This window comes from Perca fluviatilis, chromosome 4 (assembly GCF_010015445.1).
Source record: "Perca fluviatilis chromosome 4, GENO_Pfluv_1.0, whole genome shotgun sequence".
Lineage (NCBI taxonomy): Eukaryota > Metazoa > Chordata > Actinopteri > Perciformes > Percidae > Perca > Perca fluviatilis.
The window spans coordinates 10,166,912-10,184,193 of NC_053115.1; the positions used below are offsets into that span (position 1 = coordinate 10,166,912).

General features: G+C 39.9%; 1 protein-coding gene across 7 annotated transcripts in view; it reads right to left on the reverse strand.

Annotated features, from left to right (window-relative positions):
- slc2a9l2 (solute carrier family 2 member 9, like 2) overlaps positions 1-17,282 on the reverse strand; it is a 100,023-nt gene that overhangs the window by 65,183 nt on the left and 17,558 nt on the right. For all 7 annotated transcript variants that reach the window (XM_039797560.1, XM_039797555.1, XM_039797561.1 and 4 more), the window contains exons 5-7: positions 16,685-16,809; positions 14,609-14,754; positions 5,120-5,252 (exon numbers count right to left, since the gene is read on the reverse strand). In XM_039797560.1, coding sequence (XP_039653494.1) covers positions 5,120-5,252; positions 14,609-14,754; positions 16,685-16,809 — 404 coding nt within the window. The remainder of the gene's footprint in view (positions 1-5,119; positions 5,253-14,608; positions 14,755-16,684; positions 16,810-17,282) is intronic.

Below are 17,282 nucleotides of genomic sequence, written 5' to 3' on the forward strand. Positions count from 1 at the left end.
CTCATGGTGGGCAAATTATTCTGGCATCAGAAGATCATTTCGGCATAATGTTTTTTTTTTTCTTCTTTTCTGTCCTTTCCTTCATTTCTTATGGTTTTTAAAGCACTGTAGATTTTTTAAATAATGTGTTTTATGTATTTGCCATTTTCAATGTACTTAGGTGCTGTTAAAGTAGATCAAATAGCAACGCATTCTCATGAACGGTTCTTGGGATATCGTACGAAAAGTAGGAGACCGCCGGCTGGTCCCGTGACATCGGCTACAGAGCTCCTCGCTACAGAGCGGCAGTTGTGAGTTGTTTTAGCCGCTACAGAGCTTTGTGATGCCGTCACAGCTCATCGTATCAGAGGCAGTTAGTAGATGTGTTTAGCCGCTACAGAGCTCTGCGACACCGGCTACGGTGCTCCGCATGGTGCTCCGTTAGGTCAGCGGTAGTTGGTGGTTTCGTTACCCGAGAAAAGGTGACTGTGAGCCGGGTACAGAGCACCGCAAGCTGCCGGTCATTTCGGGAAGGAGATTATGGCTACGTTTAGGCAAGAAAAAGTGAGCATTATGCGGGGACGAAATTTAAGTTTTAGGCACCGAAACGACTAGTTAAGTTTAGGAAAAAGATTGTGGTTTGTATTAAAACACTCCCAAGGAACAAGCATTTCCTGGGTGAAAGTCTAAAGTTTTCCCCAGGAAGCAAACTCAGCTCGCTGGCTTGAAAGTCCTGTGTGTTAATGCCCACACATCACCCCGACTTCCTCCCGACTTCCTCCCTGCCAGCCACATTCTTATACAGCAGCAGTCAATGTGGTGCGCACAGCAACAAGAAAAAAACTTGGAAATCATACGAATTACAGTGCTTATCTATTCGTAGCTTTTCGAACATATGGTTCATGAGAACAGGCTGAAAATAGATATAGGCTATATTCAGACAGCTATGTTGTGTAAAAACAAGACTTTCAATTAATTTGTACAATTGTACCAGGTAACACAGGTGAGTCCTGCTTTCTCTGCACTCGCACACTGTTGAGGAATTATGTTACAGCACGTGATTTATGTCATTCTTTAGAATTGGTTATTTCCTTCCTGTAGATGCAGAATGTACATTCCTAATACTTTAGGACGATAATTAAAAATATGGAATATCAAATAGTAGGACATTCAGTTACAGCACGCTTGTAAGTTTCAATCTGGCAGTCGGTTTCTAGTATTTTTAACTATAAGGTATTTTCTGAGATATATAGTATCTTTACAGGAGAAAGAATTAAAGTGAGGTAAGAGGATTCTTCCCTCCTCCAGTCCATCACATTCATGTAGCACACATTTCAACATCCAAGCTGCTTGGACAGATGAAAAAAATGATTGCCAGAAAACTGGTTAGCTCTGCACACACAAATATAAAATGTGTGTGTATTTCTGTTTTGTTTCCCTGCCTTTTAAAGAAAAGGAGAAAATATATACGCAAAAGATCCCCCTTTAACGTCTGTATGGAAAACACCGGGCATAGCAGCTGCTCGACTGCTGTGCTGTAAGATGACGTAGTATTAAGAGCGACAACGTTAGCAAGTAGTATTAAAGACCTAAAATCAGCATAAGGAGGTTGGTTTGGGTGGTGGGTGCATCAAACAACACCCAGACTTCCACCCAGGACACTGGGGTTCGTGTCCCTGTTCTTGTCCTGCGTGTCACTGAAATGTAATTTTTTTTTTAACCCCACCCACGAGTCGAGACTCTTGGCGTCACTTTTTGATGCTCTGGGTCGGGACGTACGTTTAACTGACATTTGGCACAAGAACGGGACAGTTAGGGGTAGGAAAAGATCATGGGTGGGGTTACAAAATGTAAATTTCAGTGTCACCCGGGACAAGAACGGGGACACGAACCCCTGTCTCTTGGATGAAAGTCCTGTGTTATTTGACCCATCCACCACCCCAACCAAACTCTTTGTGCAGATTTTCGGTCTTTCATACTACTTGCTACTGTTATCGCTCTTAATACTACGCCATCTTACAGCGCCGCCGTCGAGCAGCTGCTCTGCCCGGTGCATTCCATACAGATGCTAAAGGGTGGTTGAACATTTTTTTTGTGAGAGCAGCTATAAACAAAGACAGATGGCAAAACAAGACTGAGCTAAAAATAAAAGTCCTACATCAAGAGAATTACAAGCACCATCCTTGAATTCCAAACTCTTTTAGCATTAATAAGCAAAAACAATGTGGCTGAAAACTTCCACAGTTATAAAAGCATGTCTCATAGTATTATAAACTTGTTTTGATGTCTGATAAGCCTTTAAACTCATAGATCTGTTACTCAAACCCGACTTTGTGGATCCTATTTTTATGTCTTACTGGTACCTGAAGCGACACACCCCCAGCAGTACCTTCAATTTCAACATGGCTAATTTCTACAACAGAAGCAGCCAACCTCTTTCTGTCTTTCAAGCTGGGCCCAAGAAAAACACTTGACTGAAACACCAATTAGCTATCACCCCTGCCACAAAAGAACAATTGATTTCATTTTAATAGTTTTAAACATTTTGCAGATGCTGGCCTCAGGCAACAAGGGCAACTACCAGAGAGGTCTGTGTTGTACAATACCAACGTAGCAAGTGTGGGCAAACAGTCTTCTCAGTCCGAGCCACCCACTACTGGAATAATCTCCCAATTAATTCCCTAACCTTTAAACATAAACTTAAGAGACAGCTTAAAGCAAACCAAACTTGCAATCATGAGTTATCATACTACCTACAACCTGGCACTGCCTTTATTTCATTGCATATATCTGCTACTTTTGTAATGCATTTATGTATTTTATTATTTTTAAATATTTTTGTATTGTATTTTATTATTTTTGTAAAGTGTTGTACTGTAGTATTTACCATTAGGCCAATGGTAATAACCCGCGAAGGGACAACAGATGAAAAATAGCTCATTACGTAACTCTGGTAAATTTACATTGAGGTGGAAACTGAAATGCTGAATAATGTGCATTAAAGTGATTTCCGTCATTAATTGAATTTGGTGTATGCTGTGCCACATTTCCTCTAAAGGGGACACCTCAGGTGTAATCATCATGTATTGTTCTTAACATCTTATTATGTTTCTATGAGATGTTATTAATACCTTATTATATTCCACTGAATGAGAAAGATATAATGTCTCACATGCTGTACAGTACATGAGCAGTGATGACAATTTTATCAACTATGTTCAACTCTCATAAAATCAATCATTAAATGTTTCCCCCTTTTTTAATGTTGTTTTATTTTTAGCAAGCAAATCTATTTCTGTATTTTGGATGCATTTGTAGCATTTATTTCTATTGCAAGAAAGTTACAGTACATACATAAGAAGTCAGGTAACCCCAACCATTTCATTTATATTGTTAATACAGCAGAATAAAATTAATTGTTCAAATGCATTCATGGTTTTATCATGGGTTTTATGTATTTTATAAAATAACAAACAGGATGGTCGACATTACAAAGAACACAATCAACCAAATCTTTAGAGACTGCCCATCTATAATGAATAAACCTAGTAGCAGTTTAAGCTACTACGCCTCTGCCCATGCTGTTCCTTCTCATGTTCTGTCAAACCTTCCCTGTTTGTTTTCTTTGAGGTGGCTATACTCTGAGGCTGAGGACTGAGCCTGTAATTTTATGTTTTACATTTTGTATGTAAGCAGAACATTTTGTGTTTAAAAGTATGAATTCAGCATGTCAGCTTTGCATTACGGTGAAGTTCGAACCAAACTTCAGAGTAGCCATTTATAATGTATGGACATAGACATCAAAGAGTTCAAGCCACTCCAGAGACAAAACAGATCTCTGACGTCACATTTTTCTACATGCATCATTAACACATGCCGTTTAAGCTACAATGCCTCTGCCCAATGCTGTTCCTTCTCATGTTCTGTCAAACCTTCCCTGTTTAGTTTTTCTGGTCATTACAATGAAGTTCAAACCAAACTTCAGAGTAACCATTTATAATGTATGGACATAGACATCAAAGAGTTCAAAACTCCATCAAAGTCATATCTGATGTCACTTCTTTTACGAGCTTCATTAACACATGCCGTTTGAGCTATGCCTCTGCCCCATGCTGTTCCTTCTTATGTCATTTTAACATTCAACCAGATCAGATAGAGTACCTCACATAAAGTCTTTGAATTCTGAAACTATTGGTTGGGCAAGACGATGATTGGTGGAGAGTACATACCTAAATCATTTCACACAAAGTACATGGACATTGCATTATTTTGATTGACAGATTCTTGAGTGTCCAGACTTCGTCTTTAAGGAGACTGTAAGAACTGTAATGAGCCATAACACATGTACAGCTGGTTGGTCCTTCAATATCTGCTCATGGTCGCTAAAGTATGGTTAAGGCACGGTTACACTAAAATAATTTGGTTTGGGAAAGATTGTGGTGATGGCATATGAAACATGGGTAAGGTATTGTTGAAGATAAGCAGATCCAATCTGCTTTGCTGAATGAAAGATCTTGCATGTGCTTAATAAGAGTGGCAGGTGATTTCATAGCATTTCTAAATGATGGATATTACAGAAACATTAATTATATGTTATATGTTATGTTTGACTTTTAGTGATGATATAATGATTTTATAGGATGAGGACATGAAGCAAAGAAACAGCTTTAAAGCAATGTCCAATATGAACAGGAACAATGATTGCAATGTCCATATGGGAACCTGGCGACTGTTTTTTAGACAGACTTGTACAATTGTGAACCTATTTTTTAAGAGTTTTGCACATTGAAGCTGTGTTGTAAAAACTAAGCTAAAGCAATCGTGAAATACTGTAAATGCGACAAATCTCAGCAATGGGAAAAGTAATCAATGAGTCTGTGGTCTTGGTAAACATCTCTATCAATCCCTTACATATATACTATGGTAATTTGTGCAATGGTACAGTGACACTCTTACCCTTGTAGAATGATTTTTCAAGCTCCAGAAGTGTGTGTGGATGTGATTGGTACAGACCAGAAAGGTCTTAAAACATAACAAGCATTGCAATGTATTTGAAACATGAAAGCCTAGTGCGGCAGCATTCTGCAGATGTACTTGAGTGAGAGGGATGACTAATGTGTCTCTGTACTGCATACAATACCTCTTTCTGCTCCAGCCTCATCCCTCCTCTCTATCAGCAGGTAGCGAGGACTCTCGGGGAGGAAGGGCAGCACACACAGCTGCAGTATTGCCGGCAACGCCAGGAAGGAAAACAGGTAGCTCCACCTGGATTCCTGCAGTCAAAACATCCACAAAAGAGCTACATCAAAGCTTCAGACATGGTATATGATATATATCATACTATACAAAAAAGTTACACAAAACTAGTGCTCCATTGAATTAGTCGATGCACATCATATTCTCATTAAGAATTTCTACAATCAGTAATGATGATCATTTTTAAAGTAAAATAACAATTTGTTACATTGCTTGTAGAAAATATGGCATAGTAAATGTGTGAATGTGAAAGCTTAGTATAAGACAATGGTTTTTAAGTTATGCATTTCTTCATTCATATGTTTCCTTAAAGTAAGAAGCAACGTCAGTGCCCATAATAGATGGATTTTGAATTGAACTAATATCCGTTTTCTGAACAAGCACACATTTCATCAATGGTTTTGTTTTGAAGGAGGAAGTTACTTTAGAAAAAAAACATTTATTGCTGGACTTTTTGGAATATTTGGCGAGACCAATGGCCAAGTCTGAGACAAGTCCGAGTGCAAATATCTACGAGTCCAAGACAAGCGTGAGACAATAGAAAAACGTCTTGAATCCAGAACCGGACCGCTATGTATACAAATGGTAACTTTGTAATATATCTCCCTATAATATTACAGCTGAATAGATAGATACTAGTATAGAAAAAAAAGTGTTGTGGTTTCAGTTTTGCCCACATATCTAAACAAACATACAAAATCATAATTCTTGTTAGGTAACTCTCATTATGGTCGCCTTCGTAGATTTATTTACAGCATGTTTATGTTTTTAAGTGGCACCTCCCTCTTGTCTCAGAAGTGATTTTGGTCAAGGGCCTCTTTTCTGCCTTAATATATGTGATAAACTGAAATATTGATTTGGCTTTGTTACGGAGTGAATATAGCCTGCATGGATGCAGAGAAGACAAACAGCCAAACTCAAGTATATTAGGGTGCTGTTAATCATCTAGGTTGACTCTGTTCTATTTCACAGTGATTTTTTTCACAAAATGCCTGAGGCTAAATATTTATCAAAGCCTGCTAAATCCATGGAAGCTGGTAGTAAACATGGTCGATGAAGCAGCAGCAAAGAGCACTTGAGTCCTTCAAAATAACCTTGGATTTTGAATCATCCTCCATCTTCGCAGGAAGATGGAGGATGTGTATACTCATGTGTATACTCAAAAAAAAGTTCTATTCTAACATAAGATATCCTATTTGATACAAATTATTTATTGAATGCATCAACACAAATCTGAAAGTGTAGTCATCCTCTTGGGCTTATTATGAAAACTAAGATGAGTGTGAGAACCAGCCTGTGTTGATGAAGGTCACTACCACCATCACACAGACATACTGTACAGTAAATACCTCATACGAAGCATTGCCCTTAGGAAAGACAACAGGATGCACAGCCCTATCTACTTGGCAGATCTATATGCTTCCTGATCTCACTTGAGCAAACGGGAGGGAGACATTTTATTGTTATGCAGAGACTGTGGAAAGAAGCTGCCCTTTGGAGAGAAAATGTCAGCGCTCAACTCATAAAAAGTCTGTTGGGGATTCAATTGCCTAACTTTTACTTATGTGAAAAAAATCATATCCGACTGTAAAACTTAAAAAAAAAAGAAAATGTAATTAACTTTTCTTTAACACCTCTGATGTATTCAGCCCAAGCTGTAAATTAAGTTATGTCGTTTGCACCAAAAGTTAGCAGTCCAGTCAGTTAGTGTGTGTGTGTGTGTGTGTGTGTGGGGGGGGATTTATCTGATGGCCTGAGGATGAAAGATATGCCTCGTCCTGGAGGTCCTGCATTTAACATGTTTGTACATTCTGCCAGAGGGCACACAGAAAAACCTGTGTCGGGGTGGCTGGAGTCTTTGATGATGCTGCAGGCTCTTTTGTGGACTCTGCGCATATGGTATGGGCGTCCTGGTGATCTTCTCAGCAGTCCTTATCACTCTCTGGTTCTTAGTGGTGCTGTTCCCATACCACACATTGATGTAGCTGGACAAGATGCTCTCTATGATGCAACTGGAGAAGCTGCTGAGAATCCTGGGTGACATGCCTAGGTGAGGGCATTACTGATGTGGCTGCCCAGGAATTTTAAGCTGCTAACCCTCTCCACCTCAGATTCCGAATGGTCAGCGGTTAATTACGTCTTGTCTCCTTTCTCATGTCCATTATTATCTCCTTGGTCTGGTGATCTGTGTTGAGAGAGAGGTTGTTGTTGTCACACCATGTGATCAGACTGCCCACCTCTCTCCTGCATGCTGTTTCATCACCCCCAGTGATCTGACCAACGACTGTGGTGTTGTCAGCAAATTTCAGGGTAGTGTTGTCCTTGTGTGAGGCGACGCAGTCATAGGTGAATAGTGCATAGAGCATAGGGCTAAGGACATATCCTTGTGGGGTTCCAGCGTTCGTCACCACATTCTTAGAGGTTAGATTTCCAATCCTGACAGATTGCGGTCCCTCAGTAAGGAAGGAACAGCCAGTCACAGAGTGTGGGTTTCAGGCAAAGATTGTAGCATTTGTGGGGGAGGACTGTATTAAAGGATGAGCTGTAATCGATGAAGAGCATTCTGATGTAAGCGTCTTTGTTTTCCAGGTGGGAGAGGGCTTTGTGCAGAGCTGCAGAGATAACGTCCTCATTGGATCTGTCCGGGCAGGGTGCATACTGTAGGGGTCCAGTGACTCAGGTGTATTACGCTGGATGTGGCCCAGAACCACTCTCTCAAAGCACTTCATTATGATTGGAGTGCAACTGGACCGTAGTCATTCTGACAAGAGCCTGGGTTCCTTTTGATGATGATGGTGGTGGTTTTACAGCAGGTTGGGACTGTGGCCCCTGCAAAAGACAGGTTAAAGATGGAGGTGAAAACATCAGCCAATTCTGTAGCTCATGTCTTGAGGGCCCGCCCATTGGAATTTATCTGGGCCTGCTGCCTTACGGGGGTTAACTCTCTACTTTGTCTACATCAGCTGATGAGAGAGTCAGTGGGGGTTCATGCATGTTCTGAGTGTATGTACAGTAAGTGTATGTATGTGTAACATGTATATTCAATTAAAAACCTCTATCGCAGTAGATAAATATGCTGAAATAAAAAATATATCACATTTACATGTAACAATGATTAAAAATGAGAAAGGGAAGGAAGAAGAGGAACCAGATTGAGTGAATCCTTACCTAGCTATCTTGTGCAACATTGTTGAAGTTTTGAGCTTGATTATCTTTCTTTGCAAGGCCCTTTGATATTTCTTGGAATATGAAAAAAAACTGAAGATGTAGGCCTTTTTGCCTCTAACTGATAAAACGGGCTTGTCTACAAAGGTGATAGCTCTACTTTTTGATCCTCTGTGCACTAAATCCTGGGTGAGCTGTGTAGATATAAACACTCCACACTGAGCTGTGGCTCGTCTCATCCCAGAGCTGGAGATGAGAGTGGGCGTTTGGATTAGACCTCTCACAGGCTGCTACACAAAAAGTTGAATTCATGTTCTACAAGCTGTGGTGTGATGGCTGTGGTCTTTACAACATACATCTTATAAAAAACGAACACATTTTTACCTCTATATCATTTTCTGGTACAAAGTAATATAGGCTGCTGATGTTGACTGCACTCACATACTGATTATTTCTATTGACAGGCATGTTAGTCATGTCCCAAAAAATAAAAGCTGACTGAATGAAAGAAAGCCCTGCTATGACCTGGAGTGATACTCGTTTACAGTAAACTGAACAAAGCATACAAATGGTTTAGTGCTGTATTGCACAATCCTTGCCATGTTTCCTTTCAGTTCTCTCCTCTGTAGAGTGCATGAGGCTGCGGGGTACGTTGTCATCCTGTGATTGTACATGACCAGAGAATGAAACATCTTGTTTTGTGTCGAGCTGAGAGGAACAAAACAGAGGAGAATGGGCATCTCAAGAAACTCCGGCAGAAGCCAGAGAATGTTTTAATGTGAACAAGTAACCTCTCAGAGAGTTAATGGAAATGTCAGGTGGCTACATTTGTGATGTATCCAATTATACAAGCTAATATTATCTGTGTTGGGTTAGTCTTAATTACTTTACCTTGCCAGACCATTCCCTGAGTGAGAAATGAACCTGCTCCGTACTAATCTTTACTAAGTTTGGTACAGGCAGCAGTAGTTCATCTTTATTTCCACAGAGGTCTGTACAATTTAATTGGATGCCACTCACTGTTGACTGGTTAGAAACTAATACAAGATGTATTGCAAGGTGCATTTCCGGACAAAACCTTGAGATTCTACTTCTATTTATATTTAAATGTTCTGCTATTCTGGAAGCAAATAAGTGGTAAGTTACGTAAGTATAAATAATAACTGTTTTATCAATCCAGTGATGCATATGACATGCCAAATGATGGCATCTGCACAGATAGAAATCTGCTTTTCCATTTATACTTTGTTTCTCGTCACGACTTAGTAGTTTGCCACTCAGCTGAAAGATAAACATTTCTCTGGAGATGTATGTCTGTAAAACGGATTAGCACAATACAGCCCTTCCACATTTGATTCTCACGAAATGAAAATCTTCTTGGGAAAAACCTCACGTCACCACAATCTCAGCCTTCAGGATACTATATAGGTGGAGATCTGCCAGGATCAGGAGAAAAGCCCATCATCCCTCTGCCTGCAGCTGTTTGTAATGAATGGCACCTGCTCTATAAGCCTACATTTTCCTGATGCTCTGTCAGAAGAGCAAAGTGGCATTTGGCTCTTGCAGGTGTGTGCTGCCCCATTCTTAAATTATTAAAGCAGCGCTCCTTATAGTTTGGGGAAAATGGTTTTCCACTGGGATTTACACCTTACAGGAGGGGTCAAAATAGCCATGGCTATAATTGATATTTTTATAGAAACAATGTATGAAATGAGAATGTGATAAACAATGTTACAACGTAAAAAGGGCTCACTCGTAGCGAGGAACCAACAGAGAAGTTTCACCTGAACCTACCATCAACAACTTTTCCTTTAGATTTTCCATTTTTGTATTTCATAGTCAACAATGCCTGAATGTTAATAAGAAATTTGGAATTAAATCTGACCAAAATAAAGTGTTTCATGCTGTCTTCACAAGGTCATTCACAGTACCTTTACAATGAAGAGGTATGTTCTGGGTATGTGGAGGAGGTTTGAGTGAGTGGAGCGGAGGGAGCGTGTAGTGTTTTGAGGGTTGATGAGTTCTTTGAGGTAGGGAGGGGCATGTCCATGGATGCATTGATGTGTGAGGAGGGAAACCTTGTATTTAATCCTGGTGGAGACGGGAAGCCAGTGGAGTGAGTGGAGAACGGGGGTAATGTGCTCATGTTTCCGCACTCTCATCAGGATCCTAGCTGCAGAGTTTTGTATGTACTGAAGCCTCTGCAGGCTCTTTCCAGGAATCCCAATGAGCAGTGCGTTACAGTAGTCCAGTCTGGAGGAGACAAAGGCATGAACCAGCTTTTCGGCATCTGAGATGGAGAGAATGGGGCGAAGTTTGGAGATGTTACGGAGGTGGTAGAAGGAGGTCTTGCATAGGTGATTTATATGGGCTTCAAAAGTGAGTTGGGAGTCAATTCTTACACCAAGATTTGTGACTATTGATGAGAGGGGGATGTTGGAGCCAGAAAAGGTGATGCTGGTTATGGATGATGATTTGGTCTGGTGAGGAGTGCCAACCAGGATGGCTTCGGTTTTGGAGCTGTTGAGTTGAAGGAAGTTGTGCTCCATCCATACCTTTATCTCCTCCAGACAGGTGGTGAGATTTGATGGGGATGACTGTGACTGTGGGGTTTCAGTTGTGGCATTTACATAGAGCTGTGTGTCATCGGCATAGCAGTGGAAAGAAATTTTGTGACCGGGATGATTTGGCCAAGGGGGGTGAGGTAGAGAATGAAGAGGATGGGGCCAAGGACTGACCCCTGGGGGACACCGCAAGTAACTGTGTGTGGATTTGATTTGGAGTGGCCCAGGGAGACGTATTCTGTCCGGTTTGTGAGGTATGATTTGAACCAGCTGAGAGCAGTGTCATTTAGTCCAGTGGTGAGGTGTAGCCGGTTTAAAAGAATGTCATGGTCAACAGTATCAAATGCAGCAGAAACTTATTTCCAAGACAAAACACCAACAACTTGACAGTAGTCATCAGTAATATAGAACACGTATTACTCTTGTGTCTGATACCCAGTGTGACAACCATCTAAAATGAATTGCACTACAGTGACCATTCCCACATGTAACAATCCATCATTTTTTTAATTTTTTTTACACAACCTAGAGGCAGGTGTGATGTAATAAGAGGACAGACAAGGGCCCATCATGGGAATTGAATCTAACCTTACTGGTGTAAGCTGCATTTGAAGCACGCTGATTAGTTCCGTCTCTTAGGGGAGTTCAGTGACAGACTGCTAAAAGCCTGTTCTTGCTGTAATAAACAGGCGTCCCTACTGGGAGAAGGTCAGTGGCTAAGCATAAAGGTTAGAGTAATTATCATTTGTCAAAGCTTATCACTATTTTGCACCCTACAAAGTGACATCTTAGACTGGCTCCCATTGCTGTCACAGAAGCCTCCACTGAAATGAAAACCTGTTTAAGTCTCATAATCAAAGGCTGGAGGGCATAGCAAGGGGAGAACCCTTTGATTACAACCAGGAACAAGGGAATTCACAGCTCAAGACATATTTCAGGTTCCAACAGTATTGATGTCTTCTGTCACTTTACTTGAAAGTAAAAATACACATTGATTTACAGGAGGAATACATTTTCTTTCTATTTTTTTAAGGTGTCAGACATCAAAGTTAAGTGGCTTAAAAGGTGGCAGCTATGTTTAATCCAAAGCAAGAAAAGAACAGGTATTCCATCTTCTTAAATCCAATTTTCTTTTTTGTAATACTTGTATTACTTTACTGTCTGTCAGTTTTTTAACAAACGCTCATGGAATACATTTTAGCAAGCCAGTTTGTGTTCCAATGTTTACCAGATGATGCTAGATCGCACCTCGCTACACGTGTCAACGTCAACACGGGCATATTATGCCGGTGTCAACACTTGGGCTTCAATCAACACCATTCAACAAATGTTACTGCATTGTTTATATTTTACATACACTGCTACATAGCTACATGCTATAATGCCCGGAAAACCTTTGAACTTGTTTGCCAATGTTGTTATTGTTGTTATTATTTCTCTGCGCAAATTATTATTATTATTATTATTATTATTATTATTATTATTATTATTATCTTGGATGCCAATGTTCTTAATTTCTCCCTGTTTTTTTTACAGTAGAAAGTGCCGCTATACTCTCTTACACTGATACACGGTACCCGTGTTGCCTGGCAGCAGGGTTCAAATAACTGTCTGCTAAATGGTGTTGAAGCCCAAGTGTTGACGCCTGCGCAGTACGTCTGTGTTGACATTGAAACGTGTATCGGGCAGTTTTCCAATCTGACTGAGTTTTATGCAACTATGAACCATCACCAAGTTCAACTTAATTTAATGGCAGACCTCCAACAAAACCAAGCATGTGCTGATGTTGAAAATGTTGTTATCTGGTAGACTCCACACAGTGGCCCAATTCCAATCCGGCCCCTACAGCCTCAATCTACCCACTTTCGCTCTGTTTTCGCGTTTGCAAGGAGTGTAGCCAAATGTCACAACCCTCACACTTACTGCACAGACACATCTGCCCAAAAAGTTTATGTTTTGAATTTGGGAAAGCAATTTAGAGGAAATGCATTCATCATTAGTGTTTTAATACAGTGCCAAAAATCAACAGAATATGCCAGTGCTTAATATTATTGGCTTTCTGTTCACATTAATTCAATTCAATTCAATTCAATTCAATTCAATTCAATTTCAATTCAATTCAATTTTATTTATAGTATCAAATCATAACATAAGTTATCTCGAGACACTTTACAGATAGAGTAGGTCTAGACCACACTCTATAACACAACTGAATTTATTTGGCTTTTAAAGCATAAGTGCCGTAGGCTAATGCTTTTCATCCCTGAATTATGAACTTAAAATTGAGCATGAATAATCAATTAGATAAAGACTGGATCCCTGTCATGAAAATTTCTTCAGCAGTAGGCCGAGTCAACGATGTTTAAATTGTGGGCATTAATATCAGAAGGGGGGAAAGTTGATAGCATTTCCTCTGGGTAGTCTGGCTCAACAGATGTGCATTAATGGGATGTTCCTCCCCTCTTGCTATCTCCACTATTAAGGCTTAGCGCCACCCAGGATAGTTGTGATTGGTTTACAAAAAAGCCAGAGCTTTTTTCCCCCCTATGCCAGAATAGATAGGTGGTGTAGCCAGACCATACTGCAGCACTGACACAGCACCGTGGAGATACTGTAGGTCTGGCAATGCAAGATTTCACAACAACAAGGTGTGAGAATTCCTGCTGCTATCTTATTGAAACAAGGGACAGAACCAATCAAATACTGTGCAGGGTAAAAACATGACTCACACTATTCATTTGCCAAGAAAAAAAGTGATGTAAAATCATGAAGTGCCAGTAGAGGATTCTGTCTTTTTTCTCAGGTACAAGATCACACTCCGCTGTAGAGTTGAAGAAGTCTGCCACTCCAAGAGGCTTCATCAGCTCTACTGACGGACGGAAAGGTCCTTGGCAATTACAGCTAGTCACACAGTGATGTCACATGAGAGTCGCTGAGGTTTTTTAGATCACGTGGCAGACGTGACATACACAAGAACTACAATAATTAAGGTGTGAATTGGTGTGAAATCGAGGGAATATCAGGATGGCTTTATAGCAAATGGAGATGGCACCGGCTCCAAATACCCCAAATAAACTGACTGTATACTTGGGCCAGTTTTAATTAACTGATAATAGTTTTACTTTTAATCCCAAGACTCAGTTGTTTTCACGCCTTTAGGAATTTCAAAGTTAGCAATTTGTGTTTTGACATTAGTATTCCTATCATCCCGTGTGATTTAAGGAAGATTCTGAAATCTGATGTGTTAACTTGTGCATATACTTTTATTACAAAGGCTTTACCAAACAGGATTACACTATTACTGATTCGATATTAATTAAAAAGTTGGGTTTGTAACTTTTATAAAAATAAGTTTTGTCATATTTACTGAAACTGTCACTATATCCTGACAGTACTACATGAGACGGATAATCTGTAAAAAAAATAAATAAATAAATAAATATCAGGTTCCTCTGCCTCCTCCTAATGCTCCCAATGACATTTGTAAGATTCCAGTGATAGGAAAGATAGCAAAAAGCTTAATCTAAACCCCAGCCTTTCAAAATGTCCTTTGAAAAACCTATACAGTTAAGTATATACGTAGGTGACATCATAAATATTACTTCCATATGTTCCTATAGTCTACAATCTCTAACAACACTGACCTGACCCAGCAGCTCGGGCAGCCCCAGCACTTGTCCCGTGAACACTCCCAAGCAGATCAGGATGGAGTTGAACTGGCCTATTGAACCTCGGATATGTCTTGGCGTAATTTCTCCAAGGTACATGGGGAGGGCGCTGAGAGCTATGCCTGTAAAAAAAAAAAAAAAACATATTCAAATCTTGCTATGGAAAGGACAAAAGACTCCTGTTTGATGTGATACATCACACCCGGCTTAAGAGCCGAGGTGATCGAGCTTTTGAGTCCATAGCACCTGAACTATGGAATGCTCTGCCTCATCCTTAAAGTGATGGTTCGGAGTAATTCACCCTAGGGTCCTTTGCACCATGACCTCGAGCCAAACACCCCCCCAGAAGCTTTTTTCACCTGGGTCTAACATTGACACGACATACAAACGTGGGTCCATTAGCCCCGCGCTAAGCTACTCAGCGGCTAACGCTACTCTACGCTAACTCACCCAGTGTTAGACCTAGGTGAAAAAAGCTTCTGGGGGGGTGTTTGGCTCGAGGTCATGGTGCAAAGGACCCTAGGGTAAATTACTCCGAACCATCACTTTAAACAACGGTCCGCTGTTTCTGAGGATTCTTTTAAAAATCCGATAAAGACATGCCTGTTTAGACAGGCGTTTTTGGTTGACCGGTCTGCACTTTCAATATTATTGTGTAATACTGATTGTGTATCGTTTTCTCATTCTGTTTTATGTTTCTTGTGTTTGCCCCTGTAAAGCACTTTGTGACTTACAGTATGTCTGTGAAAAGTGCTTTATAGATACATTTTACATTTTACACCGGCCTAAACACTCCAAATTATAGAGGGAGCATCACTTTTTTTTATGTGATACCACTCCCCTGAACGGTGAGAGGAAAAACAAGGCGAGCAGCTTGGTAGAGCTGTGGTACCAGGAAAAAGCATCTCTCCATGTTTCTATTATCTTGAAATTGTATGTCTGGATTGTTTCTGAATCTGTATTGCTTTTCTACAGAAATTCACAAACACAGACAAAACCAAAGACCTTAAACCCGCACTGACTGATGATTCAACATCCAGCAACATTTGAGAAATATTGTCCTGGGTACTTGCATAGTCTCGCCTGTGCATTAGAAATGGTGTGCTTTGGTGGAACATTTAATCCTTAGACAGCTTTTTGCACAAATCAATTTCCATGGTTAAGAAATTGTGATCGTGCTCTGCAGGAAATAAGTATATTTCTTTAGGTACCACACATCGGTGCTGAGCTGGATATTGTTCCCGAACCTCTTAACATTAAGACCTCAGACTTGCTCGAGGATGTAGGTAGCACTTGTTCTGCAAAATCCTTGTATCTCACTTACACATGATCAATTTCTACCAGGAGCAGATTTTTTTAGTAACTACTATTTCTAAAAATCTCCTGGAAATGTGTGTCTGTGCAGGTAACACAACCCACAGAGATGAATGAGCACTGATTTTAAACTTGTCCTCCATGATCGGAGAGATTCTCTCAGAAGGGAAAGTTAGACCAGTAATCAATGTCTCTAGATGATCAGTGCATTCAGGTTTGTCAAGTTAACCGCCCTTGATATCTGCCAATTCCATGTATCTTTTTCCTTGGGGTGGGTTTAGACCACAAGTCTTTATGATTTGCAACTTTATCATTTCTTTTCACTTAAATGTGGTAACATTTTTGAACTTATGTGAAGCTTCTTTTTTTTTTAAGTTGACAGTTTCTCTGAGTCAATGTTCAGCAATTCAGGTAAATGTGTGTTTATTATTGTTTCTGTTTACTGTAGCTGTGATCCAAAGATGGTTACCCAACTTCATGTCTAAGTTTTGGGAACATTAATACTGTATGTGGCATTCTTGGGAACAAAAGTATTTGTACAATGTTAAGCACACACAGTTTAAGGTTTCTTTCACAGGTAAGTTTCTTTGTGCAACTTTTGATATTATTAGTTCAGTATGCTGTCAATATCTGTATTTGTCTTACACTTTTACATTTTCTTTCCTCTCTCTACCATGTAGTAGTTTCCTCCACACTGTCTTTTGTGCACTGCCTGGGGAGTATAAAATAAACACTTACCGGAGTTTACCCCGATTATGAGCCGGCCAATGATGAGCATCTCAAAAGATTTGGCCCTGTCACCCAGAGTCAGCAGCAGAGCAGCTATTAGAGCAAAGCTGTTATTCAGCAGCAAGGTTCCCTTTCTAAAGTCAAAAAGAGAATATGGTTGTAAAAAGAAAGAAACATCACATACTGCCACAGGTGAAAATTATCCCACTCAAATGCTCTATAAATTCTAATCTCAGATAATGTATTCACTTCAGTGCAATTTGTCAAAATGAGCGCCATTAGGTACAGTATTTGTGATATAATATTGAAATAGCAGAATTGTTCACAGCTAAACTAACTTCTGAAACATTTATATAATACAATGTATTGATATAACACTGCAAAACAAAGAAAACAACAGGGACACTCAAAAACCCTGGAGGATAAAACATAAAAAAATGTAAAACAGCAAGAGTGGAATGATAAAACCTAGACAACATTTTTCTATTAAAAATACATTTAAAGAAGGGGCATTCAACAAAGTGTTTTGGAGCAAAACTGGCAGGTTAAAAAGCCTTTATAAAAATGAAAATAAGAGTGGCAATTCATGGCTTCAAGAGGATAAAAA